This window comes from Gaeumannomyces tritici (assembly GCF_000145635.1).
Source record: "Gaeumannomyces tritici R3-111a-1 unplaced genomic scaffold supercont2.5, whole genome shotgun sequence".
NCBI classification, from domain to species: Eukaryota; Fungi; Ascomycota; class Sordariomycetes; order Magnaporthales; family Magnaporthaceae; genus Gaeumannomyces; species Gaeumannomyces tritici.
In genome coordinates this window covers 2,872,033-2,895,591 of record NW_008804549.1, presented here as the reverse complement: position 1 = coordinate 2,895,591, position 23,559 = coordinate 2,872,033, and the positions used below count along the sequence as shown (strand labels likewise).

Sequence of the window (23,559 nt, the reverse complement as noted above, 5' to 3'; positions counted from 1 at the left end):
CCCNCCCCCCCCCCCCCCACGCTGCGGTCATATTGTCGGGTACCCTGTTGCCCACGAAATCCCTCTCCGCCTGAACTGCTGCAAACGCCTCCTGGTCAAGTCTCTGCGTCGTTGACCTCGCGTTAGTTAATACCTTCGTGCGTGGCTCTTGCGCGGGGAACATACCTCCTCGAATACGCTGTCACCAACTGAAAAAAAAAAAAAAAATGACCGCCAAATGCTTTTCCCCACCCAAACTCTATATCAAAAAACATCAAAACAAACTCGGTCAATTCAATTGCAATATGCCAAAGCAGTATAACACGCCCAAAAAGCACGGATCCTTTCGCTGATAATAAAAGGCGAGGGGAAAACGGCTGCCCATCAATTTGCATATAAATTACAATTGTTGGGTTTTTTTTTTTGGTGCTGTTAATTGACTTTGAAATAGGAGCCCCCTTTTTGCGGTCTTGATTTTTTTTTTTTTTCAGTTGGTGCTGCCAACGTACCAGATGACACTTTCCCGGTACTCCGCCTGATCCTCCCCCGCAACATCTCCAAGGGTGGAGCTGATGTGCATATTTCCCTGGAGCCTGAGGAGTCCGTGGATGTGGAGCGCCCCGCGCTCGTTGGCGTATAGGGAATTGTGCCTCTTTAGCCACCGCAGCGCCCTCTCAACAACACGGCGCCGCACCGACAGTAATGTCGAGAGATCACTTGGCGCTGGTTTCTCCGGGCCCTGCCATGACACATGGATATCATCCATGAGCTTGAGTAGCGGGTGCGGCAGGACTTTTGCTGCGAGCTCCTGCACATTATTGGTGATATGCCCCTTGGAATGCCTCGGTTATCTCGCACCTTGCCGGGGTCCCTGTGGAATGCTATACTTGGTGATGAAGCTGCAGCACGAGTTTAACGCGATAAGCTTCTCCTCGACCGGCGTAAGACCCTTTAGCTCGTCCGGGAACATGTGTTCGCACCCTAGCCAGGCGTGCAGCTGCGCTGCCGGAGGAATCTTTTTCCCTATCGGGAGACACCGGACGCATTTGAAGAGCGAGCCGTTATGCTCCTCGACCGCGCTTGCCACCCATCAATCCCTGTCCACCTCTTCCAGTCCTGAGGGCCCTTGCATAATCCAGTTTGCTTGCAACAAAAATCATAAGTCACAACGGGCGGTCACAGGGAGTAATCCATCCGACGCTCATGGCATTCAGCTCGGCGACCCCACGCTGCCCCAGAAAACGGATTCATTCACTGCGCCATGAATGCCCGACCACGGAGACCACTCACGAGGCGGGCGACGTCGATCCCCACATCCACCATTTATCTACCTCGACCTTGGGCCCTTTGCCGGCGGTCCGCTTGGATTGCACCCGTGCCCACTGGTGCTTGCTGCACCAACATCCGTGGCCATGCCGTCGTCAGACTTGTTTCGTTTCCAGCCGTCGACGACATCACCTAACCGCAGCTTCAAGCCCCAAGCGACGCGGTTAGGTTCTTGCGACGCGCGCAAACCAGCATCCGGTGCGGCGGCCCCAAGACGCGCACTCCCTAGTCCATCTTGTCGCCGTCCTTCTCCGACTTGGCCGCGGCCTGGCTGACGACCTGCAGGACTTTGTACATGCTCTTCTCGACGCGGATGATGCGTCCCACAGCCTTGACGAGGGTGGTTTCCAGCTTGTACTCGCGCACGAACCAGGCGGCTTGGCTTGGAGACAGACGAACGAGGGGCGGCTTGTCCTTTTTCTCGCTCGAGACGTTACCCGCGGCGCTATCAGGTACCGTCGCCATCCCGCTGTATAGACGGCTCAAGGCTTCGGCGTAGCTCTGGGCTGTCTCGAGGGACTGGTCTGAAATCGGCGCGCGGGCACGGCTTGGCGCGCCGTTCCAATCGACCTTGGGCAGTATCAGTCTACCGTCGGTGTACGCGGACCAGGCACCGAGCTCCGAAGGTGCCATCTGGTCGGCGGCGTCCTCGATGGCGGTTTTCTTGACCAAGGCATTGAAGTAGAGGTTGTTATCGGAATCCTTGGACAGGGCAGCCAAGCCGAGGAGGTTGTGGTTAGCAGCAGTGGTGGCGAAACCCCTGTAGTTGCGTGAGATGAAGGGGGCCGACAAGGGCACTGGCAAACGTCGGAAGAGCATCTTCGCGCGGCGATGGTGCAGTTTGGATATCTCGCCCTGGTTGGAGTTGCGGGAAACAATCCGCTCGGACAGAGCTGGGTGAATGTTGAGACTTCTCCTCGACGGGGCCGAGCAAGGGAAGGCAGAGCGAGGAAGTTTCTAGGACGGACACTCGAATATCGCCGTTTGCTAAAAGGGCCCAAGCGCTCGCTATGGAAGCGCTTGTATCGGAGAAGATAAACTACCCTAATTAACACGACTTTCAACCCAATCTGTCCATTTCCCGTAGCTTGGCTGTGTAAGGGGTGGCCTGTGCTAACCGAGCAGACAAATTACACACAGCCAAGCGAATCTCTCCTAGCCTCACTTCGTGAAAACCAAAGCGATAGATCCTGACTGTGACGAGCTCGTGGGCGCTCCCCAACGGCCGCCCGACTTAGCCGACAACCTTGACGCCCTCAGCCCAGGACGAGCCATCAAACACCATGGTCGAGATGGCCGTCGGGTGGGACAGGGACTTGTGCAGAAGATACACGGTGTCCTTGAACCTGCATGCTCCGAACCGCGTGCCCGGCACAAAGTCGGCCACCTTGGTAGGGCTGAGCTTTTTGGCAATGTCCTGGATGGCGTACTTGGGGCCGTTGTCGACGTAGAAGATGTGAGGGTAGTCCTGCTTGTCCGAGTCGCACGCGGCAAGAGGGGTAGAGATTTGCACTTTGTCGTGGGTCACCAGGATCTTCTTGTCTGTGGCCGGAACGGGTTTTTTTTTCATCCGCCGGTTAGTGAGCTGGTCTGGGCCGGGCTTAGATCAGGAGCCGGGTGGTCAACTTACCGTCCCAGCTCTCGTATCCGCCAAGGTAGTAGTTGATGTCTCCCGTGTGATCCTGGAAGAACAGGTGGGTGGTAGGGTTGCTGAGGTTGGTGGCGACGGACGTCCCCGGCAGGGCGTCGGCAGGGTTCTGGGGGAGGATCTTGCGGTAAACCCACTTCCAGGAGCTTTCGGATCCGTTGCGGATCTCAGCCACCTCGGGATGGCCGGTCTCTTGGTCGATGCTTTGCTCGTGTCGAGGCGGTGCCGGAAGCGTTAGAAGATTGAAAGCTTTCCATATCTCTCTGTGAACCAGTGTGGCAGACATGCCAGGAGCGCGTCGCTTCTGGTCACCGATTAGGAGGGGAGGGGCATGCAGAATCGGCAAGATGAACTGACATGGTGAAGAAGGCCCACTGGTGGGCGCCAGAGGATCCGTCGTGGCACACGCCACTGGACAGACGCGAGGTCTGGATAGGGGCCTTGGAGATCTCGTCCGGCAGCTGGCCGGATGTCCAGTCGTCGCCCTTGGACAGCTGCTTGACCATCTCCTTCATGTGGCCGTTGCCGTCCAAGAAGAAGACATGGATCTGGAGTTGGAGCATCAGCAACCTACCTTCCGAGTTGGGTGGGATGCATTGTGCAGGAGGGCAGTCGTACCGTCGACTTCTTGTCGAACATTCCATCGTGCTGGACGTGGTAGGCCGTGATGGCGGAGCCGTTGGGGTTGGCCGCGTCGGTGACGACGGTAGAGCTCTTGGTCCACTCCTTGCCGTCCGAGGACTTGACCTCGTAGATCTTGGTGTCGTTGCCTTGGAAGTAGGCGTACATGGCGTCCGACCCAGCGGAGACCACGGCGATATCAGTCGACTGCAGAGACATGATGGGAAGTGTTGGGGGCGAGTATAGTATGTGTAGATGCTGTGAGCTTTTTTGGAGTTCAGAATGATGTTTGATGCTCTGAAGATGCTTGGATGTGATTGTGAGATGAAGTCCTGGTTGAGAAGCTGGGGGATAGTCGTATATTTATACACAAGAGTCCTCGGCCTGATGCAGCTGCGTCATGTCCTTAAACTCATGTCCTTAAACTCATGTCCAGATCAAGCAGGCTGTCACCCTCAAGCCCCGTCACAGAACCGTAGACGGCCAAGTCTCGCTGATCCGACCACAGGTGTCGAGAGAGAACTGATGTGCTCGGAGCCAGTCCGGCGATCGATTCTCCAGAGCGCGCCGCCACATCAAAAAGTCGCCATGCTAACATACACGCAGTGTATCCAGGGCTAGTCTCCCTCCAGGACATGCCCGAGACGTGCATGCAAGTCGGACCGACTAGAGGCTTGGGATCCAACCGAGGCTATGCAAGTGGCTCGAAAACAGAAGCCACAAACAGACATACTTGGTCTGGCTGGTATCTGGAGAGCTGGAGAACCAAACTTGGAAGCCATTGTTGCTGGTTGCGGTCCTACCCGTGCAGCATTGGCGTGATTGGCTTGTTTTGTGGCGCCGGGAGTCGGGTGTCAGGCCGATTAGGCGAGAGATCGTTACCTTGTACGGTCTGGCACTTGGGCGGGCAGGCCGGCCGGCGGGTGCATATTTTGATGGCAGGATAGGCTCCTAATTACCTAACACCGGCCCGGACATTCTAGTTGCGCTGTGTATGACAGGGAGGCAGGGTTCGGGACGGAGAGCGAGGGGAGGTGCAAGCAAAAAAAAGGGGATGAGGAAGCACCACGCTGGGTGACACGATGAAGATATGGGAATTTTGAGACACCCCCACCGTGGCAATAACGCGACGGCAGACGTCCGACTCCCTCCGCATAACTTATTCAACGATAGAAGCACGCCGCATCCGCCCATCTAAGATGCTAGTGCGGCACAGCTTTGGCGTAGCGGCTGACGTATCGGGGGGTGGGGCGGCCGACGATCAGCCCCCGCACGGGAGGTCCCGAACCCCTGCTTAGAATCATGCGGCTCGCGACGGCCATGATGCTTGGCTGCTGGCATCCACGCCCAATGGTGTTGCCCGCTAGCGCCACTGACGCTGCATCATCGCAAGCGCCCCAGTCTCCTGCAGACCACGCACGCACGGCGAGAACGAGACCGACGCCACGTTTTCGACGCGGCCCAATGATTCGAGAGGTGGCCTGGATGATCGGCGGGCTCTGACATCGGCAACTGCGGGGGATGTTCGCGAGGTGGCCTAGTGGAGAGGGGAGTTCTCGGCTCAGAAGGGCCCAGTGCTTGTCCCAAGCACCTACTCGGCGACGATACCGTCTCTCTCTCCTCCTATCTGATCACCTGGGAGCACAATGTCGGTGGGGTAGGTATCATCAATAAGGGAGGTAGGTATATTGGTCCTGAAATGCTCTGTTTGACGTGTGAACCGCGCCATCCAACCTTCCTCCCTGCATCACCACTCCAGCTTTGGGCGCCGGCAGCCCTTTGAGGGGATCACCAAGCGCATGTCCCCCCGAGGGTCTCGCGGGACGGGTCCCTCACCATGTCCAAGCCATCGCCTCCATTCTCGTCCACCCCTTAGCACTGGGTCCAGATATCAGGGCCCCAGTACGGATCGGTGCAGATCTTCACGGGCTTGCAGACGGCCTTGTCCCAGCCCTGGTTGCCAAAGGTGGCCTTGCAGATGGCATCGGTGAAGACCTTGGTCATGTCCGCAGAGCGGGCCGTGCGCGGGAAGCACTAGAGAGAGAGAAAGCAGCGAGTGTCAGTCGGAGAACTTGTATATAGGGTGTCGATACCGCCCATTATCTAGAGCTTCTGTGCTTTGGATGGGTGCGTGACTTACCAGGCCGCCAGGAAGGTCCCGGGTGTGCCCGCCATCGGCCTGGGTGCACAGGTCGCCGGCCGCGTAGACGCCCTGGCTGTTGACGCAGGCGCAGGCAATGCTGTCCTTGACGAAGGTGCTAATCATTGGGGCAAATACGGCTCCGTGTTAGCGTGGGCGCGTTTTCTGACAAGACACGACAAGGCCGAACGGCCGAGAGCAAAGTTTGAGGGGTTCTCTTACCCGGAGGAGGCGGGAGCAGCAACGGCGGTAGCGGCCAGGGCCAGAACAGCAGCGAAGAACTTCATGTTTGCGGTTGGGATCGTGATGATCTGTTGATGAGTAGCGAAGGTGATGATCTGTTGATGAGTAGCGAAAGTGATGATTTGTTAATGAGTAACGAATGTGATTTGAGAGCTGATGAGCCGAACTGTGCCTGTAAGGATGGCGGGTGAGGATGGAAGGAGAAAGAAGGCAGACTTGAGGGATGGAAAGGATGCTTTATATACTGCGAACACACACCTCTCGAGGCGGTGATATCCACCGGCGGATGGGTGAATGCATCGCATGAAGTCTTGCTCACATCGCCCCCGTGCCCACGTTGTTGCCACCTGTCACTTGGGGGATACCCACCAACTCCCTTGCGAATACCGCATATGTTGGATGCTTAGTGCCTGCGCTGCAGCCCTCCAGACGGGCCAGACAGGCGCCAGCGTAGCATTCGATGCTCATTGCGGCTGTCAAGGCAGGTTGGTGGTTGGTCGCTGGCGCATTGCTGGCTCCATTCGGTACCTGGTTGATGTTCTGTTAAGACGGCTATCGTAATATCTGGCCCGCGCCCCCTGTCCTGGACGCGATTACGGATGCCCACATGAGGCTCGGGGGCGGAGCCCTCCCCACCGGCAACGGAAACCTGGTCGATTGCCGCAGCGGGGGCCCCTTGCGGCCTGCCCAGCTGGGCACCATGGCCGAGGCTGGCATGAAGTGAGGTGGCCGAATGGGTGCCTCTAGACCCGCTGTCGGCCCCTCCGTTCATCGTTGCACTGCAGCCACAATATGGCCCTGCCAGAGAGAGGTCAAGAACGGCGGTGGCAATGCCATAACATTACCAACATTGGACTCGCAAATTACCTATCATTTGTCATGGGTCCCCTCGCCGGCACCAGCTATCGGCCAGGAACTGGAGCCCCTCCCTCCCCCAACTTTTCCATGGATTCGGGGGCCACTAGCATTGACGTTGACGCCATGCTCATCCGATCCGTCTCCCCTTTGTTTCCCCACAAACGACAAAAACAGACGTGAGCCACTACGTTCCCTGCTCCTCCAGAGATTGGGACGGGCCGAATCGGGACGAACCCCCTGATTTCAGACGCAGGACCGCCTTTCAGGACAGACAAGACAGGAGATCGGGGGCAAGCAGGCCAAGCCGTGCACTGCAAGTGGATGCATGCCCCAGTGGTCGCAGCGGTCCCCGCATCCGCCGCCCTCATCTGCGCTAGATGAGCCGGGGATAGATGAAGCAGCCCTAGACGTGTAGGTACCTACCTATGTAGATAGGTAACCATGGTATGTATCGGTCCCACAAGTTGCCATGACCCACCCCGATACCTACATCTGGCGAGATTTACTAGGGGTAGTATCAATTCGTACCAGCCTCGGGGCAGGGCGGTGCCTCTCTGGGCAAAACAATGCCTCGGCCGGGCCTCCAGGGCACATCGCATCATAAACGCCCATGGCCGGCCGGTTTCGACTTTCGAGCGCGGCTACCGCCAGATGTCGGGTAAGGGCTGCGCGCTGCATTGCATTACATTACATGTGCCAATCCCGCGGCTGCCTTGGCATCGTGGATGCTGCGACAGTGGGTTCACGCAGGGTAGTAGCCCAGTAGGGACATCACACCCTCGCCATGTGAAATGTTGTCTGTCGCCTTGGTCCTCACGAGCCTCCTTCCGGATCAGACCGTTATCTAAAATCGGCTGCCCCGAGAGTGCCTCGGCCTATCGTTGCGTGGTCTGGACGAGGGCCAGATCGCCACGGGAGGCGACTTCTACAGCCCCTGAGAAAAAAGATGACCCGATGCCATCCTTCTCTCTTAAACACCGCAGACTATATCGAGCTAGAGCAGCGCACACGGTGCTGAGCATAAAGTTGTCGTATTTTTGTGGTATCCGCTAGTTAAAATCGTCAAAAAAAGGGAAGAAGAGGACCAAAATGGAAGGAAAAAAAGGGGGCTAGAGAATAGAGAAAAGAATCCACCAGAATCGAGGAACATCCCACACCGCGTGCCAGTTTGATAACCGCTAGCTCAAGAAAGAAGGCAGTCCTTCTTTTCCAGGCAATCCCCTTTGATAATAACAAACGTTAGCAAGAGCTCTGTCAACTCGCACCCGGGAAACCAGGGCGCGCGCGTGCGCGGGCGCGGGCTCGGGGCAACAAGCACGAAAAGGGAGAGGGCAAACCGACAGCAGGGAATGCCGAACGTGAACCAGGCGAATATCAAGCATTGGCCGTGGCAGAGGTCCCAGCTGTCGTAGCATTGTGACAGAGTGGGGCGGCCGCTGCCGATTACCAGCTCCGTAGCCCAGGTGGTAGAGGTGTAGGTGACCAAGGGGGCCTTCACGGTCAGCGTCGTGGTGCACCAGGCCGGGGGCTCCGTCGTCTTCTTTGGCCGCGCCGCGGTCGCCGTGCCGTTTCTGCTGCTGCTGCTGCTGCTCCTGCTGCTGCTCCCCGCCGGGGTCATGGTGGCCAGGACGGGGCCGCCGCCGGTCCTGGGGGGCATGGCGGCGGCCAGGACCGCGAGCGCTTGCAGGAGCTTCCAAGGGCGGACCATTTTCCTTTTTTCTTTCCTTTTTGGATAGGTTTAGTTATCGGTGCGTCGTGCCCATGAATGTGTTGATCTTCGGAATGTGTCCGAGGTTCGAGATTATAACACTGCAGAATCGTGATGGAAGACGTAGTAAAAGACGTATGCTCATCTCCGCAAACCTTTTGAAAAGCCACATCCGTGATATATTGTTCTTGACTTTTCCTTCATCCGCCACCGGTGGAATCCAGAGATAGCCACCATAAAAAGGCAGGCCTGGTTAGGTACCAGGTGCCTCTATGATTTCAGGGTAGACCCCTTGTAAAACATCCAGAAACAGCCATGGTGATATTATACAAGGCCATGTATTCCAGCTTTATATCGCTAAAACGCTTTCAATGCTTGGGGCACTTCTCCCGCACTGCACTAATACGAGCTGCGCTAATACCAGAGACTTTCCCCGTTGCGGATTTCCCAACGGCCATCCAAGGGCTCAAATGGCAATCCTTCTTCTCGGGCTCGTACGTCCAGGCAAGGCACCACCTCCGGCCCAGGCACTCGTCCTGACAGCTGATGGCGGCCGGGGAGTCCCCCAATGTGGACGTGGCCTCGTCCAGATTCCCAATGTAGTCCCAGTCGTTGCGCGAGTGGGACTCGGCGCCGGCCCCGAACGCGCCCTTCTCGCCCAGAATGTCCCACACGTCCCACCAGGTGGCGGGCCTGGCCAGCGGGCCAAAGCTAGCGGCGACCTTGCGCATCGCGTCGTCCGTCTTGATGGCGTGGAAGCCGACGAGCAGCGAGCAGACGCGGTCGGCGCGCATCTTGGCCGCCCAGGGGTCCTCGCCGCTGAAGAAACGCTTGTGGCCCTCCTGTGCTCGGATTTGTTAGCGTACAAAACACCCCCCGGGACGTACGTGTGATTCTGACCTGCACGTAGATGCCGATCTTGTTGAAGGTGACACCCAGCAGCCAATCGCCCAGGCGCGCCGTCGTGGACGCCTCGTGGTTGCCCGCCCCGACGGTCTGGCGGTGCTTGCGGAAGAGATAGTTCATGGCGCCTTGCGACACCATGAAATTAGATCCCCCATGACCGAAACGCCCTGTCCAATGCCCTTCAGGGTTGCCTCTGTTAGGATTAGAGTTAGCAAGCCACTCGACAAGACACCCAAGCGGAATGCAAAGCAACATCAACAATACGCACAAATAGTGCAGCTTGCTGGGATCAAACTGCTGGAGCAGCTGCTTGGCCGAGGGCAACATCAAATATGAATCGTCGTCTGCCATTATATACCACTTCTCATTGGGCCACCGATTGTACGCCATTTCCAGGCTCGAGACAAACTGCAAGGCGCGTGCAGGCCCGAGTTAGCGTTCCAGGAAGGTTTAGGGTTCGAGTGGTTGCTGATAAATTGCCAACGTCTCGCGTCAAGTAGAAAGGAAAGGCGACGGTGAGCTCGAGACGCACCTTCATGACATCCATCTCGTATCCAAACTCCTTGGTGAAACGGTCCAGCCGTTCTGTAACTCCGGCCGCAATGGCGTTCTGGAGGTCATTGTGATTTTTCACACGCTTTGTATCTGGTGACAGGGGCGGCACCGATGCATCTATGGTGAAACGGACTGAATCGTACATCTGCAGCGTGTGCTTCCCGCCCTGGGCCGTGATGGAGAAGTTGGCCTCATAATCGGCCACCAGGAACAGCTTCTCTATATTCAAGTGCTCCACATGGGCGTCCAGCCAGCCCTGTATGCGGTCACGTGTTCCATAACCTGACTTTAGGATCACGACGGCGTCCTGGAGCATGTCCACGGGATGCGGCGGAGGCTGGTTGGAGAAGACCTGCTCGTCCGACAGCCGGTCCGCAAAGGGCCAGCTCAGGTAATATTTGGGCATGAGATACACGAACGAATCGAAAGGCGTCGTCAGCCAGACGGTGAAAACCACAAAGATGCTGGCAATGGCAATGTGGGAGCGGCGGCGGCGCGCCATGGCCATAATTGCGGGCGGTCTGAGCATGGCGCAGATGTCTCTGTGCGTGTGCACCCTGACAAGCAGCCGAGCGGGAGGAGCAGCATCGGCTTGATGGATCGCAGGAAGAAAACGAGGCTCGTCGAGCAGGAGTGGGATGCGTTGATTGAAGCCATGGTCGCGCTGACAGGCTTGGCGGTTGGAGTTGTCACCACGTGCGCTCGCATCCGACCCCCTGAATCGGATTCTGGGGTGCGATGGAGATGTGTGCATGGCCAGGATTATCCATCCAGCAAGGGGAAGCACCAGGGTTAGGGTCTTCTGGCACAGTCACTCAGAGGCGCAGCTCAATTCGCTCAACAACTCGAGGCCTCCCTGTCTCCGCCACCAACGCCTACCTGGCCCGAGGCGTGGCTTGGTCATTACGATGAGGCCGGCGGCAAGATGCAGCACCCCGAGCCGCCGGCTCCCACCTCGATCGATCCAAAAGGCCACCCAGCTGTGCTGTAGCGCGCGCCAGTCGGGAAGTCTCCGTTTTTAGCCTGCGCCACGCCCGGGATTCCGACGAACAGGACAAGTCTCGCCCCAAGGTGGCATGCCGTGCGCCTGTGACCTGTGGCATGTGGCATGTTGGCTTGGACCCTGTTTCGCTGGTTGCGGTCAGTGTGGTCAAATCAAGTCAGGCCACCGACGCCAAGTGACGTCGACTGGCGCTATCAATCTGATGCCAGCACACCAACCATCGCCAGTGGCGGTAATTACCTTGTGCCTGCGCAAGACTCGCAATTAGTGACGAGCTAAAAACTGCACAGCCTCCCCCGACCAGCTGTAATTCAAATACCCATTCACTCATGATGCATTGCTCACCGCGGGTCACGGTCGGGGTTGCTCTGCCTTCTTCACGCCCCGTGAACCCGCGTTGGGCCCCCTCCTACTAAGCAGCCCAGCTGTGCCCGCGCTCCCCCCTGCCCCTTGCATTGTGCGCCTGCAGCCAACTTTGTCCTTTGTCGTGGACGGTGAAAAAGGGGGCTGGCGGCACGGAGACGGAGACGGATCCTCAGCAAATCATCAAACAGGGCGTCTCAAACGCCTCCGCCACACTCAAAGGCAAACTACATTCCATTGAAACGCCGCACACAAAGAGGCCGGCCTATTTCTCAGTCCTGGGCCCCCAGTCGGACAAACGAAAATCGTGCGACCTAGTGCCATTCATACCTTCTTTCTGCAACCTGTTGCAAACAATGAACGCTCCATCTGACTCGCCCTCTAGATAAAAGCGGGAGTCGCGCCGCTGTGCGGAGGAGCGTCTTGCGAACTGCCGAAGAGACACGCCACCTGCATTTTCCGGCACACGAGAGCAACAGAAGGACAGAAACAGAGACAACACACAGACCAGGCAAGAGAGGCCAAACAAAACACCATGGCGGTCGACACCACCTCCAGGATCCCATCACCGGCCCCTCGCAACCTCATGATGGTCGCCAACGCCGCCAAAAAGATCGACGCCAGGGGGGCGCACGACCAGGTGGACGAGCGGGGCTTCCTGTTCGGGCGCGTCATCGTCATCAGCCTGAAGCTCGAGCTGGTGACGGAGAAGTACACCGTGGCCAAGCCGGGCGGCGGCAGCACCAAGCGCAAGATGACGGCCCAGCGGTGGCGGTACCGGTGCGCCAACCGGGGCGAGCTGCGCGACGAGGCCCGCCGCGCCCGCAAGGTGCTGGGAACGGCCCTGCCCGAGAGCGCCGCCAACAAGCGGCTGCGCGACCTGTCGGCCCCGGTGCTCGACGCCCTCGGCCTGGGCCCGGACTTCCCCGTCTTCTTCTCCGAGGACATGGTGATGCTCGACGGCTACGTCCAGCACCTCGTCAACCGCAGCTGCCCGGGACTGGCCCCCGAGCTCAGGCGCTTCCTCGGCCGCTTCCGCCGCCACCTGCTGCCCGCCGAGCAGTTCAACCTGCTGTTCGACAACCTCGGCAGGGAGAACAGCCAGTCCCTGGCCTCCCCAGCCGTCGACTACCACGAGATGCTGTTCCCGCCCGCCCAGGTCACCGTGACGCCCGGCGGCGCCATGCACCGCCGCGAGGTCGAGCGCGAGGTGGTCGTGTGCGTCAACACGGCCGAGCACGACACGGACCTCGGCAGCGACGGGCTCTTCCCCAGCCAGCGCGCCCCCGAGAGGTACCTCGCCACGACGGGCCGCTGCGGCTACGGCGGGGAAATCACCAGGACACAGAGGCAGTACCAGGACGTGCACAGGCAGTGCGTCTCGGACGACCGGCTAGCGGAGGCGCTGGCTTGCCACAGGATGATGTGCGTCTTCAGGAGACCGCGCAGGTAGCGGGAGCCTGGGCACAGCCACCGACAAATGAGCGGATACGAGGCGCACGAGGAATAGTCATGTCATACCTTGACTCAACAGCATGAAGCGTTGATTAATCACATGCCGGATACCCTAGAGTGTTGGCGACCGGATTTTAAAAGGAGAGTGTTAAGATAATTAACCAGTCTATGAAATAATGTCAAATCACTAAATACGCCATCAATTGGACAGCTTTGGCTCTCGACTGAAATTATATGACGAGCAAGGCGCAATAAAGCTTCGCCAACGTGCTAATGACAAGGAAACCGGGGCAAAGCCTAACGGCGGATGCTCCGAGTAAAATCACTGCACGCATAATGTACAATCCAAAATAACGGGCAAGAAATTAAGCAGAGCTCTAACAGGGTATCACCATCTCTCTAGGCCGTCAAAAAAGCCCTGCAGCTTCTTCCCTGGCGACCAAAGTCCCATTAGAGACGGGACTAATCAGGGAATAGAGATATCAGAAAAGAAAGAAAAAAAGAAGAAGAAAAGAAGAAGAAAACACGACCCCGGTCAGGCCATGATCCTCTCGGCGACCGACACCTTGTCCCACCCCCGAGGCCCGGGGGCCTCGTACAGGCCGCGGCGCGAGATGACGAGGCCGAGGGAGCGGTGGACCTCGCACTGGAAGGGCTCAAAGGGGACGCGCTCGCCGTCGATGCTGATGTAGCCGTCGGCCTGGTTGCGCGGAGTGACGCGGTAGGCCGACACCTTGCGGTAGCTGACCAGGGGGTCGTCGAAGAACTTGCCGTTCTCGACCGACGTCATGAGCGAGACCGACTTGAGCGGCGAGATGTCGCCGTCGACGGTCACGAGGTCCAGCAGCCCGTCGTCGATGCAGGCGGCCGAGAACATGTTGTTCTCGGGCATCATGTAAGCCATCTGGACAAGGATGAGTTTAGTATGGGTGCAGTGGTTTGACAAAGAGAAACAAAAAAAAAAAATGGAGGATATAAACTCACGTTTCCGCAGTAAAAGTTGCCCAGCTTGTCCAAGGAAAAGGTCTCCCACCCGTCGGGGATCTTGTCGTTGATGGTGCCGTACTTGAGCGGCGGCAGCCCCTCCCCCGCGCCCTCGACGCTACTACCCTCATCGGCGTTGCTGCTCCCACTACCACCACCATCGCCACCGCCACTGCCCTCACCCGGGGCCTCGCCCAACGAGCCGGAGCGGTAGCGCGAGTAGAACTTCTTGATCTTGGCCTTGTCATCCATCTCGACCTTGACCGAGACGTCGCAGGGGTAGACGGCGCGCTTGAAGCAGCGGACCAGAAACCCGTACGTGAAGCGGGACGAGCCCATCCAGCGCAGGTCCTCGGTGGCCAGGTCCGCCTCGGCGATGATGCCGAGCGACTGGCTCAGGAAGCTGAGCGTGCGCGTGCCGCCCTGCGTGACGCTGACGAGGTCCATGGGCGTCGGCACGCCCTTGACCGCCGCCAGCGCCGCCGCCGCGGGCCGGTGCGTGCCGTACAGGTTGCAGGCCATGGCGTTGCCGCTGCCGCAGGGTATATGCACGACGGCGAGGGAGCCCAGGGCCCGGCGCGCGTCGGGCCGGCGGCCGAGGCCGTTGAAGACCTCGTACACGAGCCCGTCGCCGGACGCCGCCGCCACCACGTCGTACGCGTCCGGGTCCAGCGCCTGCACCAGCTCCGAGGCCTCGCCCGGCCGCGCTGTCGTGACCACCGTCAGGGTCATGCGCGCCGCCTCGAAGATGGGCCGCACCTCGGACTCGAACTTTTGGACGGCGCCGCCGGGGCCGGCGTGCGGGTTGATGAGCACGTAGGCGCGCTTGCGCCGCGTCGATGCCGCGTCGTAGCTGCGGTCGAGCAGGAGCGCCGCCCAGGCCGTGGCGGCCGCTTCCGGGGCATCCGTCGTCGTTGTTGTTGTTGTCGTCGGGGCGGCAGCGTCGGCTGACGGTTCGGTCGGCGGCGTCGGCGTCGGCGTCGTCGTCGTTGGCAGCGGGATGGAGAGCTTGGCGGCGCGCAGGCAGGTCTTGGAGAGGTCCTGGGCGTAGTCGACGGTCAGGGCACCGTCGGAGACCTCGGCCCAGAGGATGTTGTAGAGCGGGATCGACTGCGGTGCGTCGGCCGCGGCACCCGACGAGCCGAGGCCGCAGGTCCTACTAGACTTCTTCTTCTTTGTCCTGCCGTCCGTCGTCCCCCGCACCAGCAGCTCGTCCTTCGATATCTCCAGCTCGCGCGAGCCCAGGACGAGCGTGTCCCTGTCGTGCGCCATTGCGTATGAGAGTGGTGGTCGCACCACCGGGGGTCTGGTCCCGCCCCGAGATCCCCTGCTGTGGTCGGCCGTCGGGCGGTGCTGGAGCGATGTGTGCTGCGTATGTATATTTACACACTGTGAAAAACCGTGTTTGGCGCGATTCGTGGCGCTGTCAGGTCCTGGGAGACGGATCGCTTGGCTCCAAGTGTTGATATTGGGACGCAGAGTCCAGGTCGGGGGCCACTGAGTCTGGCGGTTGCGCCAATAAGGAGCGCGTTGTCAGGGCCTAAATTGTTTTGGGCAGGCTTGCAGGGATGGCGGTTGACAGGGCTGTTGCTCCCTAATTTCAATACCCCACGAAACTGCGATTGAGCATCTCAGACGCCGGCGCACGCTCTTTTGACCACATGGGACATCTCTTATGTCTGCCCACACCCCATCGGATATTCTAGCACCGCTGCCGGGCTATAATGAGACATAGGCGAGGCTTTGAGAGCGGAGGGGGCTCGTATTGGATCTGAATAGGTTGCCTTTGTCAACCCTTCAATGACATGAAATGCACCATCCTTTGTGGGGAATGGCGCTAGCAGTCGCGTATCGCGTATATGACACGCCACAGAGAGGGGAAGAAGGGACTGGAAGAAGAAGACAAGAAGGAAGGGCAATGGCCGGACAAGAACCATTAGTGTAAAGGTGCACAGCCGGTGATCCCGCCTTCGAATAGGCAAGACACCCGGGGACATCACCACGTGCAATGTTGCGGTAGTTGGTTGGGTAAGCGGCTAACCTGCTGCCCACTCGTCAGTCCCAGGGCCTGCATCAATACTCACCCCGGTCACCTCGGCAAACTGAGCTTTTTTTATCCTCACCCAGCATGACTTCGAACCCGTCGTGTGCTGTTGGGTAGATGCCGCCCTGTCCGTGGGCGAGGTATCAAATAGCTAGTTGACTTTTCCTTGTCTATCGAAACACCATAACGCCAAAACACCAAACCGAACCACACAGACGAGGGGTCGAGAACTCTGTGTGGGGCGATCATGTGCACATGCAAGCGTGCCTAACTCTGATTCAGTCCTCGAACCCGTCCCAGCTGCCACCGTCGTCGCCGCCGCCGGCCGCCCCGCTCCGGTTCCACGGCAGCCTGTCGTCCTTGAGCGACGCCTCGGCCCGGATCTTGACCGACGTGGTTTCCGTCTCCCGGTGTAGCTCCTCCACCAGCGCGTTGATCCTGTCGAGGATCTTGGGCGCCTCCTCGTCCTGCTCCTCCTCCCCCTCCTTCGCCGGCCCGAGCAGCCCGACCTTCTCGGCCTCGTCCACCCAGATGTCCAACACATGTATCCTCAGCCCCGCCGCGACCGTGTGCGGGACCAGGTCGCGGTGCTCGCCCTCGCCGACGGCGGCCTCGCGGCCCTCCACGTCGGCGTCGGTCGAGAACGGCCACTCCTTGAGCAGCGCGACCACCTCGTCCACCCTGTCCTCGTGCCAGCGCCCTGGATTTGTTGTTTCTGATGATTGTTTCCTCTGCTTCTTGCCCGCCCGGGCCTCGGACTCGCCGCGCCGCATCCACGCGAAGCTGGCCCCCAGCACCCGCCTGACGAGCAGCAGGAACTTCTCCATGCGCAGCACGTCGATGGTGGTCCACTCGCGCGCCATGGTGACCCAGAAGCCGCGCAGCCAGGGGACCACCGACTCCCGCGGCAGCGAGCGCATCAGCCCCGCGAGCTCGGCGCACAGGTTCTGCTGCGGCAGCGGGCGGTCGCACATCCACAGGGCGTAGTAGAGACCCTTCCACAGCTTCAGGATCTCGACGGGGCCGAGTAGGTTGTTGAGCCGTCGGGAGGAGAGGAACGTTTCGAGCGAGGTGAGCGCCTGCGCCCGCGCCTTTCGGTCTGGGATTCCGCGTCCGCTCGTCAGTGATCTTGGTAGCCCGGGAAGATAAGGAATGTGATGCGCGACGACATACCGCTGGACGCAAGGTTCCTTATAAAGGGCATGTTCTGATCCTGAGATGCCATCTCGTGCTATGTCCTGCCGTCTTTCCTGTCGATATAAGATTTGCCGGGCAGCGCAAGCTTGTGCAAGTCGCACAGCGCCATGCAGAAATTCTTCCAACATTTTTTCCTGGGGCAGCGAGGGTGGGGCAGCTCAGATCCACAACCATGGGCGCTCAGCGGGTGTTGCAGGAACGAGCAGCCAAATTCAGTGAGCCCGCCCGCCGCTCATGTGAAAGGGTAAAAAAAAAAAAAGGTAAAAGGGCATCCTGGGACGATTGTCAAAGCTACACACAATGCCCGTCGCGCCATCAACTACCCGCGTTATCGAGCCAAGAGCAAAAGGCCAAAACAAAGCTTATGCTTCCGAGGAAGCTATAAGCAAAAAAGCGTCCCCGCCTGGGCTCGAACCAGGAACCTCCTGATGACTTATCATACCAGGGTATAACAGTCAGACGCGCTAGCCAATTGCGCCACGGAGACTTTACAGTTGTGTACTTGCAGCTGTGGGTGATGCCGATTGGGACGGTTTATAATGATTCGGTATAAGCGAAATTCTGCTTTTTTAACATTCGCCTCATGGCACGAGAATAGATACCTCTTCAACCTTCTGCGCAAGCGGTACCTGCTCGACCTGTTAAGGGTTAGGTTTCCTCCCTGGGTGTTTGCAAAGTTTAAGGTTCCTTTTGTCGCTAAATATCTCACCCTCGACTCCTAATGGGGACAGCAATGATGAGCTCCACGGGCTTGGCCGCCAGCAACCAACAACGACTCATAAGTAAGGTCTTCGTGGCGCAATTGGCTAGCGCGTTTGACCGTTAGCTACTACCTATAATATGTGTATCTAATATCAGGAGGTTCCTGGTTCAAGCCCAGGCGAGGACGAAACTGTTAATGCTTATGCGTTGGTAACGATTCGATTTACTTGTATATGCCGTGGGTTGTCGCTTCTTCTTTTTGCCTTTTTGGTTTTGCAATGGTTAACTCGAGGCAGCAAGCGTTAGGAGTGCTCGTAACTTGACGCACCATTCAAGCCGGTACCTATGCTGGTGTTTCGCTGGTGGGCTTAGTCACCAGCCTCTCCACAAGCCAGTGAATTGGGCTCGTCCCAGCACACGGCAAAGTGACGTCAGGAGGCGCATTTTTATGTCTTGTCCCAACCCTCTTGAACCAGCCGGGAGCTTCATTGGCAGCCGCACAGGTCTAGCGAGGCGGTGCGTTTGCCCGGCTCGTCCGGGCCAAAAGCTCCAGAGCAGGGAGCTGTCGTCCAATCACGACCCCGCTAGCCGGGATGCTTTGTTCGACGACGTCATCAAGTCCCCAGTAAATCTCGATCGTGAACGCATGTGCTTGCTGCGTGCAACTAGTGTGTTGGAAAGTCCAGATGGCCGCCACTGCTGCCCGGCCGCCCGGGTGCCTGTGATGCTGTCTCGCTCACTGCCAAGAGGTGGCGGCATGGAACGGACTGGAACGCAGCCACCATCCGCATTCTTTGGTACTTGGAGGGGATCAAACATAGCACAGGGCAGGCAGGCAGGCAGGCGCCTTCCATTGCAGGTTGCACGTAGCAGAAGGCACTAGGGAGTAAACAAACGACCGGGTGACGTCAAGATTGGTTGCTCACGGCCGCACAACGTGGGGACCTACCACTTGTAACTGCCTGATTCTGTGGCCCTCACTACCGCCACGTCTCAGCTCCCTTCACTTCCCTGGCCAACAAGCTTCCGCTCTTCCTTCATCCACTCTCATTCCCTTCCACCCCCCATAATCCCCCAGACCAAAATCTCGGCCTGAGACGTCTAGGAATCTCTCCAACCTCACACATTAAAACACACACCCTCCTTGCAACCGGCCAACTGCCCTAGAACACCGAAACAAACACACTCAGCCAGCCTGGTCCCGCAACACACCGAGCTTGACCACGGCGGCATCGTCTCGTCTTCACCATGAGAGGTATTTCGACTCTCGTCAAGCTCGCGCTTGTGGGCAGCGCTCTCGGCAGCAGCTGGTTCACCAAGGCCGGTACGTTTGCTCTCACCCTCTTCATATTCCATTCAGATCGTTTTTCGAAAACATCATATGGCCGTTGCTTGCTTGGCGATATCATCGCAGATTAGATTGCTAACTGCGCCCTGCGACCGCCACAGCCTACAACAAATGGCACGAGACGGAGCTTGAGCGCTGGCTGTCGGACCACGACGTCCCGTACCCAACCCCTGCCGACCGGCGCGACCTGGAGAAGCTTGTCCAGCAGAACTGGGATAGCTATGTCGTGTCTCCGTACCAAAACTGGGATACGCAGCAGCTCAGCGCCTACCTCCAGCAGAAGGGCATCGAGACGAAGGACTCGGCCGCTGCTAGCAAGGACAGCCTGGTCTCCCAGGTTCAGAAGAACTGGTACGAGACCGAGGACAAGGCCCAGGAGAGCTACACCAGCCTCAAAACGTGGATTTTTGATAGTTGGAGCGACAGTCAGCTTAAGGCCTTCTGCGACTACCATGGCATTCCCGTCCCGCAGCCACGCAAGCGCGATACTCTCCTGGCCAAGGCTCGCTCGAGCTACGATGATGTGGCCAAGAAGCTCAACGAGGTTTCGGCTTATCCCGGGAACTGGCTGTATGAGAAATGGACCGAGTCGGACCTCAAGGAGTGGCTTGATACCAACGGCTTCCCCGCGCCCCAGCCCACCACCCGCGACAAGCTCATTGCTTCGGTCCGCCGCAACTCGCGCCTCGCCTATCTCAAGTCGCAGGAGCAGATGGCCAGTGCTAGCTCGAGCGCCCAGGCTGCCTACGCCACCCTCACAGACAAGATCATAGATGCTTGGAGCGAATCCGATCTCAAGGATTTTGCCGACCGCAATGGCATTCCTGGTAAGCTCTCCTGCCCTGCTACTATGACTGCCCCTTCCGCCTGTCTGATGTACTGACCATATACTACAGTTCCCCAAGGCACCAAGGTCAACGAGCTTCGTGCGCTTGTCCGCAAGAACCGCGCCGACATCATCGGTGACAATGTTTCGGGTTCTGCAGCCTCCGCGTACGGTGCCGCCACCTCCAAGGCGGGCAACACGTATGCCAGCGCCACCGACAGCGCCTCGCTCGCAGCTCAAGAGGCCTTTGACAAGGCGGTCTCGACGTGGTCCGAGAGCCGTCTCAAGTCGTACCTGGACGCCCGTGGTGTACCAGTTCCTCAGACTTCCAAGGTCGATGAGCTCCGGGCTCTGGTGCGCAAGTACTCTCACAAGGCTGCGTCTGGCTGGACCGTCTGGACTTTCGAGGACTACAACTACGAGAACCTGAAGAACTACATTCTTGCCAACGGCGACGCGGCGGCCAAGAAGGTTGCTGAGAAGTCTGATGCTACGCGCGCCGACCTCGTCAAGGCTGCCCAGGCTGCCTATGCTAGCGCATCGAGTGCTGGCGGTGATACCTTGGCCTCTGCCACCAGTTACCTGTCCAAGGCCACCGAGGCGGCGAGCAATGAGCTCTTTGCGAAATGGTCGGATAGCGACCTGAAGTCGTATCTGGACAGCTACGGTGTTGTATGTATACCCATTTCCCAAGACAGCGGCCGCTCAACTAACTTGCGTCTTCTTCCACAGCCCGTTCCTCAGGGTACCAAGACCAACGAGCTTCGGGCTTTGGCTCGCAGGCAATGGACTTACTACCAGTACGGCACTTCGTCGCCATCTGAAACCATCTTCGCCAAGCTTGGTGAGAACGTCAAGAACACGTTGAACTGGGTTAAGGACCAGCTGAACATTGGCGCGGACGCCGCCCAGAAGCGGATGGACGATGCCCAGAAGAAGGCCAAGGAGGAGCTGTAAGCGGCTTTGCGGACGCGCCTCCATTGAAGTGACAGTTCTTCCACTCGAGGACAGTCGTACTTTAAGAACATATGGCGGCAGGGTGTTGAGCTTATGCGGTGATTTGCCAGCAGGCTCGTAGGAGCTCTCGCTCGGCGACCAGGGCAGTTCGTCTACTGCATCCTGTTGTATGACTTGGGAGGAGACTTCTACGATGATGAAGACGGAATTGGCACCTCAAAATTTGCGTTAGGCGGGCACGGATGGATGCGTTGTTACCTCGACTATGATACAGTAAATGTATTGCTTTCCCACTGCAGCTGAGAGCCATCTCGCACATCACATTGCGTTAAGGAGCCAGTCTAGCCTTGGAAGAGATTAGTTTAAAAAAAAAAAACTGCTCGGCGAATTGCGAAGAGAAGACGAAAGGCCCAAAGTAAATGCCACGTAGGGAAACTCTCACAGTAGTATCATCCTGGGCGCTGGGAGTGATGCATCATCCAAGCGAAGTAAAAATGCCCAGCAGTAACAGCGTGACACCTAGAGTACCTTCCTCCGTGATGCGCGTGTAACACAACGGTAATACGGATCCAACCTCATTGCCGGAGCCCCACATGCAGCAAGTAAAAACTATCCCACCGAGCGGCGACGGCAACCCCTCCACTTTGTCCCTCGCTACGCATCTACAGCCTGAGCTTGGTCTTGACCCAGGCACCGGCCTCGGTGGAGAAGACGTCAAAGTATGAGGTGTGGGCTCGCGGGTCCAGGGTGCCAGCGGTGTTGCAGACCTATCAGCGGTTGTCAGCATGGCGCGGCCTCATCTTCGCCCCCAGGTGGCTTGGGCTGTCGATCACTCACCTGATCGCCAGCGAGGCACCACGACCTCAGGACCGAGGAGAAGCGGTTAAGGCTCTGGAGCTGAGAGCCCTCGCGGCGCCAGATCTGTTCAAGAGAGTGTCAGTCAATTTCCCCCGAACGTTATAGGTTCGCCTTGGAGCTGGAAATAAAATCAACACATCACGTACGCCGTTTCCGAACGCCCCCGTTCCGGTATTGTACGACTGGGCGCCGGCTTGGCGGACGTCGCCGAATCGGATCGCAGCCGCGACTATTTATCACAACGTGTCAACGTCAGAACAGTCCATTTTCGAAGCTAGGTAATGTCGGGCTCAGCCGCTCACTCTTGTTGCCCGGCGAAGTGGCGGGGTTAAGGCCCGCGCTGGTCGCCTGCGTGCAGCCCTGGAAGTTGCCGCCACCTCCACCGAGGATATCGCCAACGACGTGGCCACCCTGCGTTGATATCACTGTCAGTCACACACACTCTGATCCGAAGCCCAAGACCGGGGGAGGGGGGGCGCGTGCGGCCATCACTCACCTGGGAGTATCCGGTCAGGACGAGCTTGGCGTTGGGGCAGCGGGCGGCGTAGGCCGTGAGCTGGCGGATGCCGTTGGCGATGCCGGTGCTGACTGAGGAGCAGTAGTTCTCATAGGTGGCCGGGTACTGGATGTCCTCGTAGCCGCAGCTGCTGAGGCCGCTGCAGACCGCCGAGACGATCTTGGACTGGCGGCCCGGGTACGGCTCGACGCTGCCGCGGGCGAGGAAGACGCGCACGGCCTGGCACGGCGCCTGCCTCTCCTCGACAACGGGCGCCGCGAGGGCGGCTGGCAGGACGGCGAGGGCCGTGGCGAGGGTGGGCTTGAAGAGCATCTTGGATCGGGTAGTGCTGTTAGGAGGTCGGGACTTTGCTCTTTGGTATTCCTGTCAACTGGGGAGAAACTCTTAAAAGTGTCCTGGCTCTCCCGAACGACAGAGCTGAGGGATCAAGTCCAGTTCATCTCTTTATATACACATACGCATGACCGCCCAACTACCCCCAGGTGAGGGGATATAACCCCATATCTGCCCCTCTATCGCTTTTGGGCTTCCCGAAATCCAGCATCCTGCAGTCCATGAGATCTTGATCAAGTCCCGATTCTCCACAAAGACGCCGTCGGCGTCTTTGTGGAGACCGCGGGGACGAAAGAGTTTCTCGATGTAGAAGGAAGTGGACTGCCTTGGCCGAGCAGGATCGAGGACAACGAGCGCGCAGGCCCTTGACGGGGGGAGGGGGTCCGTCGGAGTCATGGATCAAACAAGAAGGTCGATGTCGACGTCGGCAACGACGCTATCGTCGCGGGCGATGTGCTCCAGAAGATTCGGCAGTGGGCCAGACTTACCCCAGGATCTCTCGATCGTCCCCGCGCTGTATCGACGTTGCAGCGGGGGAGAGCGAATCTAGGATGCATTAAAGTTGTTGACGTGCAGAGTTGGCAGGGCTCCTCAGGCGGGGAAAGGACGCCTGCAGGCTTCCACTGGTGGGGGCAATGATTCCGAAGACCCGCCGAGGAGAGGCACAAGACTACAACAACACAACACCACAACACCACAAAAGTACGCCGAGGCCACGGTGAGCATCACATGGGCGCGAGAGGCCGAAGTTTTGCCAACATTGAGGCCGAAGTTCTGCCAACATTGAGGCCGAAGTTTTGCCAACATTGAGGCCATTGGGGGCCGTGGGGCCGTGATTGGCGGGCGTGCTTGGACTTTGGGCGCCTTCGAGATGGTGGTATGGAGGGTGATTGGGAGTCATGGGCGTCTCGACGCGCATCGCATCAATGATGCTCCTGGAGTGCCAGATAGAGGCAGCGGCCAGATCCGTGCATCAGACACGACACCG

General features: G+C 58.6%; 12 protein-coding genes and 2 non-coding genes across 14 annotated transcripts; 3 read left to right on the top strand and 11 right to left on the bottom strand.

Moving 5' to 3' along the window:
* Nucleotides 1-217: 217 nt before the first annotated feature.
* Nucleotides 218-930, bottom strand: GGTG_09968 (hypothetical protein). The gene has a single exon (XM_009227828.1). The coding sequence runs from the start codon at nucleotides 743-745 to the stop codon at nucleotides 467-469; it is 279 nt and encodes a 92-aa protein (XP_009226092.1). The 5' UTR covers nucleotides 746-930; the 3' UTR covers nucleotides 218-466.
* Nucleotides 931-1,485: 555 nt separating this feature from the next.
* Nucleotides 1,486-2,141, bottom strand: GGTG_09967 (hypothetical protein). The gene has a single exon (XM_009227827.1). The coding sequence runs from the start codon at nucleotides 2,122-2,124 to the stop codon at nucleotides 1,531-1,533; it is 594 nt and encodes a 197-aa protein (XP_009226091.1). The 5' UTR covers nucleotides 2,125-2,141; the 3' UTR covers nucleotides 1,486-1,530.
* A 398-nt stretch (nucleotides 2,142-2,539) lies between these two features.
* Nucleotides 2,540-3,873, bottom strand: GGTG_09966 (hypothetical protein; the record flags this gene model as incomplete). Its single annotated transcript, XM_009227826.1, has 4 exons — nucleotides 3,572-3,873; nucleotides 3,307-3,501; nucleotides 2,936-3,143; nucleotides 2,540-2,847 (listed from the first exon to the last, which is right to left on the bottom strand). The coding sequence occupies exons 1-4, from the start codon at nucleotides 3,791-3,793 to the stop codon at nucleotides 2,540-2,542; spliced, it is 933 nt and encodes a 310-aa protein (XP_009226090.1). The 5' UTR covers nucleotides 3,794-3,873.
* A 1,573-nt stretch (nucleotides 3,874-5,446) lies between these two features.
* Nucleotides 5,447-6,001, bottom strand: GGTG_09965 (hypothetical protein; the record flags this gene model as incomplete). Its single annotated transcript, XM_009227825.1, has 3 exons — nucleotides 5,447-5,608; nucleotides 5,715-5,832; nucleotides 5,937-6,001. 3 exons carry the CDS (start codon nucleotides 5,999-6,001, stop codon nucleotides 5,447-5,449), a joined length of 345 nt encoding a protein of 114 aa, XP_009226089.1.
* A 359-nt stretch (nucleotides 6,002-6,360) lies between these two features.
* GGTG_09964 (hypothetical protein) lies at nucleotides 6,361-6,747 on the bottom strand (the record flags this gene model as incomplete). Its single annotated transcript, XM_009227824.1, has 1 exon — nucleotides 6,361-6,747. Exon 1 carries the CDS (start codon nucleotides 6,727-6,729, stop codon nucleotides 6,361-6,363), a length of 369 nt encoding a protein of 122 aa, XP_009226088.1. The 5' UTR covers nucleotides 6,730-6,747.
* Nucleotides 6,748-7,829: 1,082 nt separating this feature from the next.
* GGTG_09963 (hypothetical protein) lies at nucleotides 7,830-8,523 on the bottom strand (the record flags this gene model as incomplete). The annotated part of the gene is made up of 1 exon (XM_009227823.1): nucleotides 7,830-8,523. One exon carries the CDS (start codon nucleotides 8,521-8,523, stop codon nucleotides 7,999-8,001), a length of 525 nt encoding a protein of 174 aa, XP_009226087.1. The 3' UTR covers nucleotides 7,830-7,998.
* Nucleotides 8,524-8,891: 368 nt separating this feature from the next.
* GGTG_09962 (hypothetical protein) lies at nucleotides 8,892-10,492 on the bottom strand (the record flags this gene model as incomplete). The annotated part of the gene is made up of 4 exons (XM_009227822.1): nucleotides 8,892-9,365; nucleotides 9,424-9,622; nucleotides 9,698-9,837; nucleotides 9,962-10,492. 4 exons carry the CDS (start codon nucleotides 10,490-10,492, stop codon nucleotides 8,892-8,894), a joined length of 1,344 nt encoding a protein of 447 aa, XP_009226086.1.
* A 746-nt stretch (nucleotides 10,493-11,238) lies between these two features.
* Nucleotides 11,239-13,004, top strand: GGTG_09961 (hypothetical protein). Its single transcript, XM_009227821.1, has one exon. It carries the CDS (start codon nucleotides 11,886-11,888, stop codon nucleotides 12,801-12,803), a length of 918 nt encoding a protein of 305 aa, XP_009226085.1. The 5' UTR covers nucleotides 11,239-11,885; the 3' UTR covers nucleotides 12,804-13,004.
* Nucleotides 12,917-15,669, bottom strand: GGTG_09960 (hypothetical protein). Its single transcript, XM_009227820.1, has 2 exons — nucleotides 13,790-15,669; nucleotides 12,917-13,709 (listed from the first exon to the last, which is right to left on the bottom strand). The coding sequence occupies exons 1-2, from the start codon at nucleotides 15,059-15,061 to the stop codon at nucleotides 13,341-13,343; spliced, it is 1,641 nt and encodes a 546-aa protein (XP_009226084.1). The 5' UTR covers nucleotides 15,062-15,669; the 3' UTR covers nucleotides 12,917-13,340.
* Nucleotides 15,670-15,837: 168 nt separating this feature from the next.
* Nucleotides 15,838-17,131, bottom strand: GGTG_09959 (ribosomal RNA-processing protein 1). The gene is made up of 2 exons (XM_009227819.1): nucleotides 17,007-17,131; nucleotides 15,838-16,932 (listed from the first exon to the last, which is right to left on the bottom strand). Exons 1-2 carry the CDS (start codon nucleotides 17,056-17,058, stop codon nucleotides 16,112-16,114), a joined length of 873 nt encoding a protein of 290 aa, XP_009226083.1. The 5' UTR covers nucleotides 17,059-17,131; the 3' UTR covers nucleotides 15,838-16,111.
* Nucleotides 17,132-17,424: 293 nt separating this feature from the next.
* On the bottom strand, nucleotides 17,425-17,517 carry GGTG_20199. Its single transcript has one exon. It is a non-coding gene; the product is annotated as a tRNA-Asn (tRNA).
* A 300-nt stretch (nucleotides 17,518-17,817) lies between these two features.
* On the top strand, nucleotides 17,818-17,919 carry GGTG_20198. Its single transcript has one exon. It is a non-coding gene; the product is annotated as a tRNA-Asn (tRNA).
* Nucleotides 17,920-18,332: 413 nt separating this feature from the next.
* GGTG_09958 (hypothetical protein) lies at nucleotides 18,333-21,264 on the top strand. The gene is made up of 4 exons (XM_009227818.1): nucleotides 18,333-19,056; nucleotides 19,182-19,907; nucleotides 19,977-20,578; nucleotides 20,639-21,264. The coding sequence occupies exons 1-4, from the start codon at nucleotides 18,981-18,983 to the stop codon at nucleotides 20,861-20,863; spliced, it is 1,629 nt and encodes a 542-aa protein (XP_009226082.1). The 5' UTR covers nucleotides 18,333-18,980; the 3' UTR covers nucleotides 20,864-21,264.
* Nucleotides 21,073-23,128, bottom strand: GGTG_09957 (hypothetical protein; the record flags this gene model as incomplete). The annotated part of the gene is made up of 6 exons (XM_009227817.1): nucleotides 21,073-21,630; nucleotides 21,701-21,784; nucleotides 21,868-21,950; nucleotides 22,024-22,132; nucleotides 22,218-22,550; nucleotides 23,060-23,128. The coding sequence occupies 6 exons, from the start codon at nucleotides 23,126-23,128 to the stop codon at nucleotides 21,526-21,528; spliced, it is 783 nt and encodes a 260-aa protein (XP_009226081.1). The 3' UTR covers nucleotides 21,073-21,525.
* Between the last annotated feature and the right edge of the window lie 431 nt (nucleotides 23,129-23,559).